Raw genomic sequence first — 14,831 nt, forward strand, 5'->3', positions numbered from 1 at the left:
CTGGGAGGCGAACGCCAGCTTTGATTTTCATGTCTACACAGGTCATATAAACTCAACTTAGACTTTAAGACAAACTTCCTGAGACCGAGGAAGCTTGGATCCAGACACCCCTCCTCCCCGTCTCCACACCACACTCCTCAAACACCTCCACACCCACACAGATCACCTCTGGAAGGCTGGGCTCCGCTTTCTCCAGTCACCGAAAGACCTGCTGTCTGAAATTAAACCCACATCCGGAGGCGTGGCTGATCACCTGTCAGCCCTGCTGAGGCTTTGGGCCTGGGAGGGGAACCCCCCAGAAAGGCCCCAGCCCACTTGCTGGGGCTTCCCCCCAAAGGACCCCAGAAAAGTCCAGGTTAGAGTTTTCTAAGCTACTTCTCATTCCCACCCCCTTTTCTGTCCTGCCGGGACCTCTTTGATCTCAGCTCTTTTGGCCCCACAGACAAAGAGTCCAGAGAAGGCCAGAGGCTCTCATCTCCCTCCACTGCTGCCTTGAACCCGCAGTGCAGGGAAGCTAGGCAGCGGATGCCTGCAACTGCAAAGCGGGCTGCTAGCTACACTCAGTGGCAGCCCCAAGCACACCCTGCTGTGTGCTCCCAGGTAGACTGGGACACATTTGCACAACATTCACACACACACACACACACACACACACACACACACACACACACTTCACTCCCAGAGACCCAGGTGAACACAGACACACACAGTGGTGTAGAGGTCTGTTTATTGGGGCTTATTGTCTGTTCCCACTACCAGGATCAGAACTTGGTGAAGGCAGGGGACCTGATATCTGGAGTATAAGTTAGGCGGTTGACACTGTGTCCAGTACTTCGAATACACTTAACAAAAGTTCTAAAGAACAAATGATGAATTCCTACTCCTTGGGAAGATTTTTCTCTCCTTCTTTTTCTTTTTTTCCTTTAGTGACGGGGGCGAAAGGGGACGTCGCATAAGTACTTATCCGTGCAGGGACCAGTGAAATGGCTCAGCCAGTAAAGGTGCGTGCCTTCAAGCTTGATCACCTGAGTTTGATCCCGGGACCCACATGATGAAAACAGGATCGACTCCTGCAAGTTGTCTTCCACAGTGCATACTCAATCCCAAATAAACAAATAAATGAAAATCTGTAATGTCTGGGAAAAGGCCCTTCCAATCATGAAACTGAGAGGTGGCCTCTGTTTTGGAGTCATGGGTCCTTTGACTGTTTTGGAGAGTGAGGGAGAGAGAGAGAGAGAGAGATATTCCTATTCTGGGAAGCTGGGGCTCTTTAGAGAATATGATGCTATCAAAAAAAAAAAGTAGCTGTGGGGTTCTGAGCAAGGTGTGACCTCAGGAAGCAGAGGCGCGTCTTTACACACTATTTAAAATTCTGCCCCTATGGACTCCAGTGAAGGGTTGGGCTTTTGTTTGTTGGTTTTGTTTACCTTTTACCTGACTCTCAAATGGCTTCCAGAATCCCATCCAAAAGATGGGAACCTTTGTGTAAATCCCTGTCCATGGAAAACCGAGGCACAGAGAGATTCATCGACGCGTCCCAAATTGCAAGGCTAGTGTGCTGGAGACTGGAGCATTCTGTCCCTCCCTGCTCTTCCAGCATCCCCCACCCGGAGCTGCTGGGGACCGGAGCACAGGACGGTGGAGGGCCGCGAACACCCAGTTGCGGATGAGCAGTGGGTGCAACAGGACCCGGGGCAGCACTTAGCCTTCATCGCGCCCTAGGGTGCAGTCTTCCAGGGCCCCCCTCCCCCGACCCTCAACCCCATCCCTCTGACTCCGAGACCAAAACCTGGAGCTGATGACTTGAGCGCTGTCACCGGGAACTTTGCAGTGGGACAGCTAAGCGGGAAGGCGAGAGCGGGGCTCAAGGCTGGGGGCGTGGGGGGTTGAGGGGGAATCGCGCACCGCTGCGCCGCTGGCCGAGGCCCAGCGCTGGGTCACAGCGCGCCGCCCGGGTCCCCGCCCCACCAGCTCGGCGCGCTTGCCTCTAATTAAGCGGCTGGATCCCGGGAAGCCGCCGGGCCGCGCGGTAATACGATGAGCTGCTTTTGTACTAATGTCACCCAACGCCGAGGATCAAAAGCGCTGCGACCCGCCGGCCGGCCCCGCTAGCTCTGCAGCCCGCCGCTCGCAGACCTGGTCTGCCTCTCGGCTACTGCATCCCTTTGTCCTTCCAGCTGCTATCCTGAACTCCCCCCCGCCCTTGGAGCTGCTTAGCAGTCCCCACACTCCACTCCTAGTCGTCTCTCCTGCGTGGCTCTCCACGGTCGCGCCCTTTCTGCAGACTCTCTCCGACTTTCCATCCCACCGCTGCCTGGCTCTCCACTCGGACTCGGGCGTCGCGTACTTCCAGGGCCTGGCAACCCAGCCACCCGGCTGACCCTAGACCTCGGACGCGCTAGGCCAATTCATGGCTGCAGTGGACTTCCAGAGACCTGCGGCGGCCTCCCGCTCCCTGGAAATCTGCCGGAGCTCAACTTAGCTGCCTCACTAAAGGACCAGACACACGCTCTGGGGGCACTTCGAAACTAGATTTGGGGCGCACAATTTTCCCGCACCCCTCCCGAGGCTGCTGGGATCTATCCGAGGCTTTCTCTTTCCTCCGGGGCTTAAGTTGTTGACCCCGCCTTCACATCTCTCTCCCCACACCCCTTCATTTGGCCCCCACCTCCCCTTTGCCCTCGACCCCTTCTCTTCCTCCTGCAGGCCCCTCCCCTCCCCACTCCCTCCCCTCAGCTCTTTCCCCCTTTGCAACCCGGCCTCGCCTCTCCCCAGCCCCACTTTGTTTGAAGTTGTGGAGAGATCTAGCTACCACTGGCGCAGCTTCCCCCTTAGGTCGCCGTTCTGCCTTGATTAGATTTGGGAAGGCGAGTTTCCTCCCTCCCCCGGCCTGACCCCAGTGGGGCCAGTCCCAACAGAGCGGGTCAGAAAGTGCTGACCCCATTTCCACCTCCTCCCCATGTTCAGCAGGAGTTATGGGTAAGGAAAAAGAGAAGGAGGGCCCAGAGTAACAGAAACTTAGGGGGGCATCTCAGCCTTCCAATCACCTTGGGTCCCCAACTGGGTTTCCTAATTACCCCATTAGTGGAGTGGGAGGAGATGTGGCTATTTTTCAGGAATTCCCGGAATGCACCCCCCCCTTAGTCAGGCCTTCATGGCCCCAGAGAGAACCTTCCCTTTGGGGTTTCAAAGCAGGAGCCCTCCTCACAGTCCGATTGTTCTCAGCCTGTTAGTTTGCGGGTTTATATCCTAAGATGCCCTTACCTGGGGCTGAGGGCCAAGGCTGCCTTAACTTTGTTGATGGCCAAGGACTCAGGGCAAATCGCAACTTTATAAAGACTGTCATTTGCTCGGTCCTCTCTGTGCTCTATGTAATATCGATATGCAATTTAACGTGTAACAATTGTTTTTCAGAAAGAGGCGACTAAATAAAAATCAAAGTCTCAATAGTCACCTCACTGCCTTGTGGCCTCGCTATATGTGCTTAAAAACCCTTCCATGTAAATTCCACTCAAAAATTTGGAAAGCTGTGAAAGGGGAGGGTGGCGGGTGGGGGAGGTTAATCCGGGTTTAACGCTCTTGCGCTGCAGACTCAGGACCAGGGTTGGCCCGATTGCCTTATCGCCTCCCAACATTTGAGACGCCCATATTTTACCCAGCCAAATAGCTTGGAGAGCTGCGCAGACGGCTGCCGTGGTCGCGCCTCAGGAAAATGTGTTATTAATATCTAAATAACTTCCCAATACTGTCTGGTAAATCTCCCTTCACCGTTCCAAATGATGAATTCGTTTGAAGTCTTCCCCCAGTCTCATCTTTTCAATGTGTGTGTGTGTGTGTGTGTGTGTGTGTGTGTGTGTGTGTGTGTGTGTGTCTTCTCTCTTCTTCTTAGGCAGGCTTATTTCAAACTGGTAAATATCTAATTCCTTTAACTGCCGCTCTGTGCACACGAATCTTTTAGGTACAAACGCCTTGAAATGGCCGCTGCGCGGCGGGTGCGTGCCCGGAGGTGAACACAGAACCCGCGCGTCCTCGCAGCAGGGAACCCCACTTGTGAGACTCCAGCAACTTCTGTCGGCCAGGGCTTCTTCCTTGAACGTCCCCCCCCCCCACTCCCGCGCCCAGCTCCTGTATGCCCCCTCCCGCCCCAGCATTCCCAGTATCCCCGAGGCATCCCCAGCAACCAGGCCCAACGGCCGGTTGTGGCCCTGCGAGGTTCGCGCTCTCGGCACTCGCTGGTTCTCTTGTTTATAAAGTTTGTTTTCTGAATGTCTTCTATTAGATTACGCTCCTTCATCGCCCCTCCCCAACCTTATCTCCTTCTGTCTCTTCTCTCCTGGCCCGTCACACTAGATTTAGGCACCCGTTTATCTGGAGCGCAGTTTGCAGACTTTATTTACCGCGGGATGCGAGTCTGCGAGCATGCGAGCGCGTGTTCGCCTTTGTAACAGTTATCGCCTCATTGTAGTGTCGTTTAGTCTCAGCTCCCTCCTCCTCACTCTTGTCTTGGGTTCAGGGGGATGGGGGGGTCTTGTCAGCGCAGTGTGGGCTCACCCCCTCGATAGGAGCTCCCCCCACGGGACCTTCCCGCGTCCCATCCCCCATCGGACCGTGGGGCCTCCAGGGCCCCCTCCCACGCTTGCTCTGTTCCCTCCACATCCGTAGCGGAGAGCTGCCTGAAGCCGAGGAATTGCCTGACACCCCCTATCTTCCTCGAAGCCCCCATTATGCGAAGCTGATCCTCCTCTGAACAGACTCAAATCCCGCCTGGACTGTGTTTGATTAGATTGCCAACCCGGGGTAATCCTTTGATTTGGTGGAGTGTCAATTACCTTTCTCTAAACACACATTTACAGAGGAGGGAAGTTGTAGGTTTAAATCAATGCAGATCGCCCCCTGATAAATGGGCCGACTAGGTCCCCTCTCCGCCCAGCCCTCTTCTCCAAGGCCCCTCCCAGCCCCCTTCTCACCTATCCCCCCCACAAACAGCGACCCTTCCAGGTGTGAAGTCTCCCGAAAAAAATAGAAGAAAAAAGAAAAAAGAAAAGAAAAAGTGTGGGCCGCGAGGAGCCCTGCCCCCCTTCCCTATTCATTCGCTCCCCCGGAGCCTAATTAAATTTGGCAGGTCCTTGTACACACAATCAAAACAGCTTCCTCCGGTGCGGCAAACGACCGAAAACCGCATTAGCAGCCATCGCCGCTGCCAAATTAAATTGTTTCCCACCTCCTTTTACAAGTGTCTAAACCCGACACTTCGGGCGCTCCCTCCTCTCCATCCTTCCCTGTCATATCCCCACTCCACACCTGTAAGTTTGCCTTTCTTCAAATAAATTAAGGGGAAAATGCAAAGAAAACAAACCTAAGGCCTGAGCGGCAGCTCTGTGGGAGAGTGCTTGCCTGGCTTGTGCAAGACTCTGGTTCAGTCCTCACCACGGGGGAAAACTGAAGTCCTAGTCCCCTAGTCAGTTCCCTAGCCTTCCCGGCTTTTCACACTCCAGGACTCTTCCCCCATTGGACCCTGACACCCATAGGTATTCCCGGTCACACAGGAAAACAACTCTCATCCCCCGGTAACTTTGGGGTGTTTTATGTTAATTATAACCCCACTGGGCCTGGTACCCTCCAGAGCAATCCTGTGTCTGATGTGCTCATCTACGGCTTCAGCTGGAGCACTATCAGATGCCTGAAGGATGGGCCGCAAGTTGTACAGCCATTGTTCATTGACTATCTCTCCACCTTGTCTCTCTCCATGACTACAACCCGTTTTTGCATGCCCTTATCAATTTCTTGGGGGCAATCGTCTTCCTCTACCTTCTCTGCTCAGATCTCTAGCAGGCCGGCTCGAGGAACTACCCATGCCCTGACTCTTGGGGAGAGGGATGAAGGGGACAGGGTCCAACCCCTCAAGGGTGCAAACTGTCTCCTTCCTTCCCCAGGTAAGCTGAGCGAGGCCACAGTCCCTATCGACAGCAGTCCTGAGAATTCTCACAAGCAACAATCCTAATAACTCAGTCTTAACTAGGATAAGAGGGGAAGAGGGGGAAAAAAAAGCCCACAGTCTCATGAATATCAGCCCAAGGGAAGCAGGAGTGAGCCGTTCAGAGATGAAAGTGCGCAGAAATAAAAGCTCAATTTAATCTGCTTTAAACCCCTTCAACTTAACGTTTGTGCTTCCAACTCCGAGAGTGAAGACTGATTGCGGATAAATAGTTTCTTACCATGCCTGGAAGCTATTACACCCCTCTCCTACACAGCTTCCTATTCAGCAGCCTCAGTTTTCATTACCAGCTCTAATAAGTCTTAACGTTATTAAATGCCAAGCGGACGATAGGAAGAAACGGACTCAGGGAGGGATCTCTCTTTAGCGCTTAAAGAGGAGCCCTCTTAAACCCCTCTTTGGTGGCTCCCCGCCACGAGAGGGGCGACCCTGGGAGAAAGCATTTGTCAAAAAGCAAGAAGCCAAAACAAAGTTGTGAGTGTGTACCCTCCTCCTGCTCTGTCCACGGTGGGGAGGGGGTTGGGCATCTGGGTCCTCTCCCGGACTCCTATAACCCGAGTGCAGGCTGGAAGGTCTTTAACTCAGCTGGGAAACTGATGTCTTAAGGGTCTAAGAGAGAGATGAGCGGTCCCCACATGCCTGCCTGCCAGCCAACCAGCCAGGGTTCACACCGGACACCAAATCTGTCCAGGATGAAAACAGTCTCTCAACTGAATCACCACTGCCTCTTCATAGTCGCCTCTGATTGAGCTGCAGACTCTGCCTGCTAAGATCCGAGACATTCCTGACCTGATCCAAAGGCGCGTAGGTAGGCAGATAGTCACCTGGAGGATGCAAGCATCCATGCAGCTATCCAGAGCCCCTGAGTGCTACTCCTACCCCTACGGCATCTCAAACCCTGGGGATCTGTCCGGACATCAGCCCCCTGCAAGCCATTTCATTCTTACAGTCAACACTGGTGTTCTCAGCTGTCCCCATCTGGAAGGTCCTGTCTGGTTTCTAAACCCCTGGAGGAGCCAAGTGTCCTGAAGTGTCCTGGGTCTCTTTCAGGGAAACCCTCTCTCCATTGAAGCCACTGGTCCACCGGGTTTTGTGAGGCCCATGAATTCTCTGAGTCGGAGGGATTCCTCAAGACACAAGCCTTTTTCTTTCTCTTCCTTTTCTCAGAGGCCACTGACTTCTTGCATTTCATCCCACACTGAACTAGACACATCCCCCTTCATACACACATGCCAGCTATCTCCAAACAAACTCAAATATCCCAACTGCTTCCTGGGGGTAACTCCTAGGTGGTGTTTGGTGTGTAGCATGTACCTTGGGAAGATTATTCAGATTCAGGGTCCACCAATAGTAACACCGATTTTTAAAAAAGAAAAAAAAAGTCCAATTTGTCTTTCTGATAAACTGAGATAAACCTTGGGTCCCCAGGAAGGAGTCCCAGGGCTCTGGGCAGAATGGCCAAGCCTGCGGCTACTTGGCAGTGCAGAGGCTGCCTCCCGAAGCAGACCCTAGGCCCCTCTGGCAGGCCGGGCACAGCAGGGCACCAGGCACTGCTCTCAGCCTTTCTTCCCCGGTCCTTTTGTCCCTGGAGGGACAGCAGCTCCTCTAGGGGCCCCGAGAGTGTCAGCAGCCTGCCCTTCTCTTGCAAGAGGCTGCCCTAAGAAGGGGGCTGCCTCCTCCCAATCCTCCCCACTTGGACTGAGCTACTGGGGGCTGGTGGGGGCTGGGCCTCCGTCTCTGGGAGTTGTCTTTAGAAGTGGGCTTTTGTCTGTGAAGTTCATCTTCAAGGTTGGGAGGCACTCCTGAAAACCAGAGAGAGACCTAGACAGGCGGTGCTGGGAAGGGAATCTGCAGAAACCTCCGGAAGAATTTTGGGCAACAAGCGATCGATCCTTAGTAAACGTCCTCCACTTGCACCAAAGACACTTGGCTTTCGAATTCATTCTGCCTCCCTGGCATGGGTATTTCAGGCGCCTTCCCCAGACGACCCCCGCCCCCCCCCCCCACGCCCCGCGCCCCGCGCCGCCCGGTTTAGTCTTTGTGGCTCTGAAGTCTTCCATCCCCATTTCTACTCACCCACCCTTTGGCCCCACTTTCACAAAGACAAGAAAACTTCTACGGAAGGGGTGGCGAGGAAAGACTTCCCCATCCAGAAACAGAAACACAGCAGGTTTCTCCAAGCCGGGGTGCAGGCGCTTGAAAGATAAACTTCGGTATTAGCAGCTCCCGAGAGAAAGCTGAGCTAGGGAGACGACGCAGAAAAGCCTAGCTGAGGTTGGGCAGCGGGTGTGGGGCGCCTGACTCTCTCTGAATCCACCGACCCTTGGCATCTGGGAACTTGGCCTCCAGCCCCCGCCACAACAGTGCTTGCCAAGAGGAAAGCACTCGAGTGCCCCCGTTCCTCCCTAGCCATGCGGGGCTGAGAGGCGGCCCGCGCGGCCCGAGCTAATTTTTATTGATTTCAGCGGTCAGTCAGCTGTCAGGCGGGGTTTCAAGGGACCGTTTAGAAAGCGTGTGCGGGTCTGGTTAACAAATTCATTTAGGGAGCCCCGGGCGGGCTCCTCCTTCCTCGCCCTCCTCCCTGTACCCCCCCCCCGCCCCGGCAAGCTTGCCCAAGTTTTCTATAAATAATTGATCGACGCCAAAACGCCAGCTCCCGAGGATGCACAGGCTGTGGGCCGGTGCGCGCGCGGCGGGGGGTGGGGGGTGACAGCTGAGGCGCACGACTGTGCTACTCCGCAGCCGCGATCCCCTGGACTGGCTTGGTGGGGAGGGATAGACCGGCGCACCATAAAGCCTCCAAAACCCCGGCCGCCTGCAGCCTGCGACTTTTTCCGACCGTCCCAGCTGTGGCCGAGGTTAATCCGCAGGAGTTTCCCTCACCGCCAGCAAGGGAAAACGTGGTCTCCGGCGGCGTCGCAGGCCGCGGCAGGTTCTTACCTTTGTCGCCCAGGATGCCGTCAATGCTGTGTTTGGCTTTCTTCTCGCCATCGTCCTCTTTCTTGTCTCCGTCTTCATCGTCCTCTTTCTTCCCGAACTTGATTCTGAGCACTCGGCTAATCGAACTCACTAAACCTCAGAAATTAAAGGCAAAAGAGAGAGTATAAGTTATTGGGGCAGAGGACCAGGAGGCAAAGGTCAGAGAGACCCATTTTCAGCTCCCTCGCACCCAGACATTTTAGGCTTGCTCCAGCAGCAGCTTAGGTTTCCAGAGGAACCTAGGTCCCTCCTGGGGCATGCATGTCCAGGTCCAGACCTGGGTAAGCCCACAGAGCACCCACCTAGTGCCTCTCAGTACACACCCTTATACCCTCATCAGGGGCCTGACCCTACCTCGTGCCCCAATACACTCACAGCATGCCCACTGCCCTAGTGCGACCCAGAGAAGCCCAGCCCTTGCTGCAGCTACGCAGGTGTGTGCAGGCCCTGCATGCTTGCACACAATTACACAGTCAGAAACAAATTGAGTAAGCTTTCCTCCTCATCACAGCATAGTCTGAGATCTGAGCTTCAAAATAGAGGTGCTAATGGGTGTGAGTGTGTGTGCCAAGGACATCAACCTTCCTGGGGCAGGTGTCTCTTCTCCAGATCACTTTCCCCAAAGTTCAAGGGGATCCCACCTTCAAGGTTAACTTCTCTTCGATTCCTCTAGGCATCCCCATCTCCCTTCTTCTCTCCTTTCTTCCCATTTTCCTTCCTTCTTAGACCGCTCCTTTCCCAACTTCCTGTTTCCCTCTTCCTTCACGGTTCCCTGCTTTCGCTTCACTTCCACGCTGAACTATTTTTCTCCCAGGTACCACCCACCCATCCCCTCCCTCTGTCCACCCTCCAGCCCCGAACTCCGAGTCTGCAGCCAGACTCCCTGGCAGCTCTGCCGTCCTCATCGGCGGCGGCGGCGGCTCGGCTACCTTCTCACCTGAGGGCACCGTGCTGCGGTCACAGTGGCCGTCCTTCAGCAGCCGGTCCCGGATCTCCCAGCTGAACATTCCGGGATTTTCTCTCTTGTACTCCTCAATCTTTTTCTCCACATCCGGAGTCGCCACCTGCTTCAGAAGTGGAGGTGGGGTAGCAGGAATGGAGAGATGGGGTGGGGGAAGGGAAATCGTTTTAGTATCAACCTCCCAGAAGCTCCCAGGCAGGCCTGCTGCTCCCGTGGTCATGCCCTTCCTCCTGAGATGGACTTCAGGGCTTTCAAGGAAACGATTCCTGGTTCCCAGGATGGCATCGGTGGGAATAAAATAAAATAAAATAAAATCTAATTCATAACCCTGTGGTCCCTCCGCACCACCTCAGGCAGCACCAAAGGGAGATTTCCTCTGGCTAGGGTGGAGGTTTGGTGTTGGGGCAGATGTGGGGAAATTCTGGTGAGGGATTATCGGCTTCACAGTCGTGGACAATCTAAAGCCCAGCTAACAATCCTTCACATTTTCAAATACTGGTGCAGTATCTGAGCAATAAGGAGGAGCTCCTACAGTCTTTTCCATGGAAGCTTCCAGACAGCCAGGGCTGCTGGGTGACAGGAGCTAGTGAGAGGTGGACAACCAAGGTCCCACACCCGGGAAAGCCTGCTGCCTGCCTCAGAGGCAATGACACTCACTCTGGGCTTGCTACCACCGATGGCCCCAGGCCGGATGGATCCAGTCTCCTGATACCGGCACAGAATCTTGGAGACGCAGCCATGGGAGACACGGAGCTGACGGGAGATGACGCAGGGCCGGATGCCGTGATGGGCCATTTCCACTATCTTGTGACGGATGTGGTTCGGCAGGGGTCGCCCGTTGATGAAGACCCCGCCAAGCTGATTGACCCGGCCTTGGCCAAGAGGGGTGGACACTGGAGGAGAGGGGGAAGATGATGAGTGAGAATAACGCAGGAAAGGGTTAGTGTGTGAGACGGGGAGCTGAGACCCAAGACTCCCAACAGCTGTCTCCCAGATCTTCCTGAAGCACTGGGAGGCTCCTACACGGAGAAAGAGAAGGGCCCTGGCTTCAGAGTCTTGGCGTGTTTGTCCCCAAAGTCACTCTCCGCTGCGGGAAATGAAGATACACCTTTGGTGATGTGGATTTCGGAAGGGACAGAGAGTGGAGTCTGGCGGATACTAGAGAGCCTAGTAGCAGTGGCAAATGGTTCTGAGGCCTTAGCTTGAGGTCACAGGCCTGTTGCCTCTGGAAGAGGCTGACAGTCAGTGGGATGTAGCCCACCAGGCCAGTTCCACGACCCTAGCAGTCAGGACTCCACTACCAGTAGGGCTCCCGACTCCCAACATTCACAGCTCTGGCGTAAGCAGCCAGGCTTGTGCCACCATAAGTCTTCACAGCTTAAGGATTGGTGATATAAAGCTGTCCTGGACTGCTTCCGGGAGCCCAGGCCATCCCTTGACGGATTCCCTTTGCTTCCAAACACACTCCAAGTTCTCATTTCGTTTAGGGACAAATTGGGGGCACATGCCACAGTTACCACAAGCTCCAAAATACCCCCACTTGGTCTCAGAAATGCAGTAACTGTCCCAGAAGTCTTTGCTGCAGTGAAGATGGGCCAGTGTGTGTGTGTGTGTGTGTGTGTGTGTGTGTGTGTGTGTGTGTGTGTACCGGGAAGATAGGCGTACCGGGTGTGTTCTGGGGAGGGGAGAACTCAGGCAGGCCTTAATGCAAAGTCTACACAATTTTCTCACAGAAGGTTGGGGGACACCCGGTGCACTAATCCGGTCTCGATACCCCCAATTTGGGTACTCGCTGCTGCAGAGATCTGGAAGATTACAACGATTTCACAGCGGCCCAAGCGGAGAAAGCAGATAGAATAATTGGAAAGGAGGAGGCTAGAAAAGGCTCAGGCTGCTGAGCTGTTCCTACCGCCCCCTCCTTACTTTCCTGCTCCCCCCACCAATTTCTCTTTGTAAAAGTAGGTATCTGAAGCCACCCTCGGATTTAATCAGAAATCGTGCGTCGCCAAGCCAGAGTCACTCGGTCTCCGTGGCGGGATACGCCATTAGCGCTGGAGAGCTCTCGAACGCCCAACTTTATATTCAAGAGCCACTTTAGCGACCGGCACTCGGCTCTCCTCAGTATTCTGCGTCATGTTGGGCAAATATTGTCCTAATCCTTCGCGCGTCCTCAGCCGCCTGTTTTGCTTGCATTCGTTCCAGGAGAGGGCTCTGGCAAATCCCCGGCTGCCGCGCTCTCCCGCCTGCGTGGCCGCTCGCGCACACTTGATCACGCAGCCCGCTCTCTTCGCCTCTGTCTAATTCGGGGACCCGGCGGCTTCTCGCTGCCTGAGGGGGGTCTCCCTCCCCAGATCGCAGGCTGCCAGACAGCCCCTTCTCACCTTCTCTCCCCATCCTCCTGCACCCGCAAGTGGGGCCCACATAATAATAGCAAGAGGAGCGACTAAAAAATAAAATAAAATTGGCACGCCATTTCTAACCGCTGCCGTGACACCCTGGGCTGCCTGACCCGAGGATGCCTGATGACCCTTCCGTGACTGGCTGAAAGCCTTCCACCAGTTTAAATAGAAAAGGGGGAGGGGGGCGCAAAGGGGCCCTTTCTCCTCTCCGGGCCCCGTCACCGCGCGCTGGTCCCTTCTACTCCCTCGAGTGGCTGAAGAATTTGGCGGAATATGTTTCATCACCACGACAGTCCCCTGTATTGGACATTGCTGTACCCGCTCTCTGTCTCGAGTTTCTCTTCCGGGACATTTGCAGACTTTAGAAAGATCGAGGGAAAAGTTGTGTTTTAGGTTTTTGTTTTTGTTTTTTGCGGGGAAATATGGTACTATGTATTATTTCCAATTAGCTTGTTTCCGGGCCCAAAAGACAAGCCGGTTAGTAAGTTGCTTTGGAGGAAGCGGACAGTTTGGTAGGGTAGGAATAGAGTATCGCTCGTCGGTATTTCGAAATAAAAGGGTTTAGGACCCCATCCCGAGGCTGAGGGACAGATTCAGAAGGAGGGAAGAAAGCGGGAGGCACTGCGCAGAGACTCCGCAAAGTGTCAGAAAACAGTGGGGAAAACTGGAATTTATCGGGATGCAAAACGGACCAGCTTCAAACTCCCCGGGGAGTCGCACCCTGCGGGGAAAGGCTTGCCGCCCGTGACCCGCGAAGCCCGTGCCGCGGGTCAGCGGCGCCCACGGAGAAACCGACAAGTGTTGGCTCTAGAAACTTCTCGGGTCGCACGCGAAGACTGGGACCCAGCAGAGCCAGGAAGACCCACCGCCCGCTCCCGGGTTGGTGCACCCCGAGGCCTTCGGGGTACCCGGTGAAGGCCTCCTGTGCGCTCTTACCTTCCAGGGGGAAGCCGGTGCGCGGGTAGTTCTGCCCCGGGCCGGGTCTCATCATCCTGGGAACCGCGCCGGGCAGCGCCGCCATTCCTGCGCACGCCGGAGACGAATCCAGAGTCGGCTGGAGAAACCTTTCGGCGTCTCTTCCTTTCACCCCTGCTGCGATCCTCCTCTCCTCTCCTCTTCTCCCCCCGCCCCCCCAGCCTCTTCCCCCTCCCTCCTGCACCCCCCCCCCCGGGCTGCAGACGCGCCCCTTCCAGAAGCTGTGCAGGGGGGGTGAGGTGGGGGCGGAGGTGGGGGGGAGAGGTGGCGACCAGGAAGTTCAAACAAACAAACACTCCAACCCCAAGTCCGCCTCCACCCGCCTGGCCGGGCCAGAAGTTGAGCCGAGTGACACTGGCAGCCACGGGCCCTGCAGGCCGGGCTCCTTGTCCCCAGCTGCGCCTTGCGGGCCACTCGCTCCCGCGCGCCCAGCCGAAGTTCCCGAGCCGAGAGGCTACGGAGTGGATTTCCTTGGGTCTTTATTTATATATTTATTCTCTGGCTCGGGCTCCCTCCTCCCCTGGATCCCTCCTCTCCACGCCTCTCTCTGCTCGCCCTCACACCCTGTCCCCGGGAGGACTGGAGCGGGGACGCGCGTCTGCTCGGGTTTCTGGTTGGAGGGGAGGCGACCCGAGTGACAGGGCTGGGGGTGAGAAGAGGAAAAGCGAGGGGGCGCGAGCGATCAGCTGGGTAAGTTGTGCAAAAGTGCTCAACCGTAGGGGAGGGGAGGGAGCAGGCGACAGCCAGAGAGATCTGATAGGTTCTGACTTTTCTTTTATTCATGAGGAGCGAAGGGGGCCAGTTCGGGAGGGAGAGGGGACCGCTCACGAAAAGAAGTCACCAACGAATATTTTTTCTCTTCCTTTCTAATCTCCAACTCGACTTCATTTCTCTCTCTCTCTCTCTCTCTCTCTCTCTCTCTCTCTCTCTCTCTCTCTCTCTCTCTCTCTCTCTCTCTCTGCAGGGGGTGGCATGGGGGGGATAATTTGAACCCCTGGTAAAATTAGACGGAGCAGAGTCCAGGGATGGGGTGGGCTGGGGGTGCCCAGAGAGAGGGCGGGGACAACTTCTTAGAAGTGAGGTCCAGAGATGAACGGATGGTCTCGTGCTCCCCGGCGGCGGCCCGGGTTCTCCCCACTGCTCTCAGCAGTCTCCCCGCTTGTAGGAAAGCCGGCCTGCGGCTGGGCGCTGCTCTGTCCTCTCTCGTGGTCTCCGGCCTCTGGGACTAGCGTCCACCTCTTCTCTTATTAACACTCACCAGCTCTGAACTTTCCTTGGCAACGACTCCTTCCCTGGGGGAACATACTGGGGTGATGTCGGGGGAAGGATTTTTACTTCTCTACTACGACGTCAGGCTTTACTCCTCCGGTCTCACCTAGCAGCTCCGAGAAGCCTAGCAGGACATACCTAGCCCGAGGTGGTAAACCTGGGTCTGACAAACCCTTAGGGAACAGCCTCCCTCTCTTTCCAGCTCCTCTTTCTCTGGCTCACAGGCCACCACCTAGGACCCCTTACTAGTGAA

At 55.5% G+C, this 14,831-nt stretch overlaps 1 protein-coding gene across 1 annotated transcript in view; it reads right to left on the reverse strand.

Moving 5' to 3' along the window:
- LOC102915371 (paired box protein Pax-7) overlaps window positions 1–13,442 on the reverse strand; it is a 60,795-nt gene extending 47,353 nt beyond the window's left edge. The window contains exons 1-4 of the mRNA XM_076563624.1: window positions 13,271–13,442; window positions 10,593–10,828; window positions 9,912–10,041; window positions 8,936–9,064 (exon numbers count right to left, since the gene is read on the reverse strand). Coding sequence (XP_076419739.1) covers window positions 8,936–9,064; window positions 9,912–10,041; window positions 10,593–10,828; window positions 13,271–13,355 — 580 coding nt within the window. The 5' untranslated portion in view covers window positions 13,356–13,442. The remainder of the gene's footprint in view (window positions 1–8,935; window positions 9,065–9,911; window positions 10,042–10,592; window positions 10,829–13,270) is intronic.
- Window positions 13,443–14,831: the final 1,389 nt, after the last annotated feature.

The sequence above is a fragment of the Peromyscus maniculatus genome, chromosome 2 (assembly GCF_049852395.1).
Source record: "Peromyscus maniculatus bairdii isolate BWxNUB_F1_BW_parent chromosome 2, HU_Pman_BW_mat_3.1, whole genome shotgun sequence".
In the NCBI taxonomy this organism is placed as follows: Eukaryota; Metazoa; Chordata; class Mammalia; order Rodentia; family Cricetidae; genus Peromyscus; species Peromyscus maniculatus.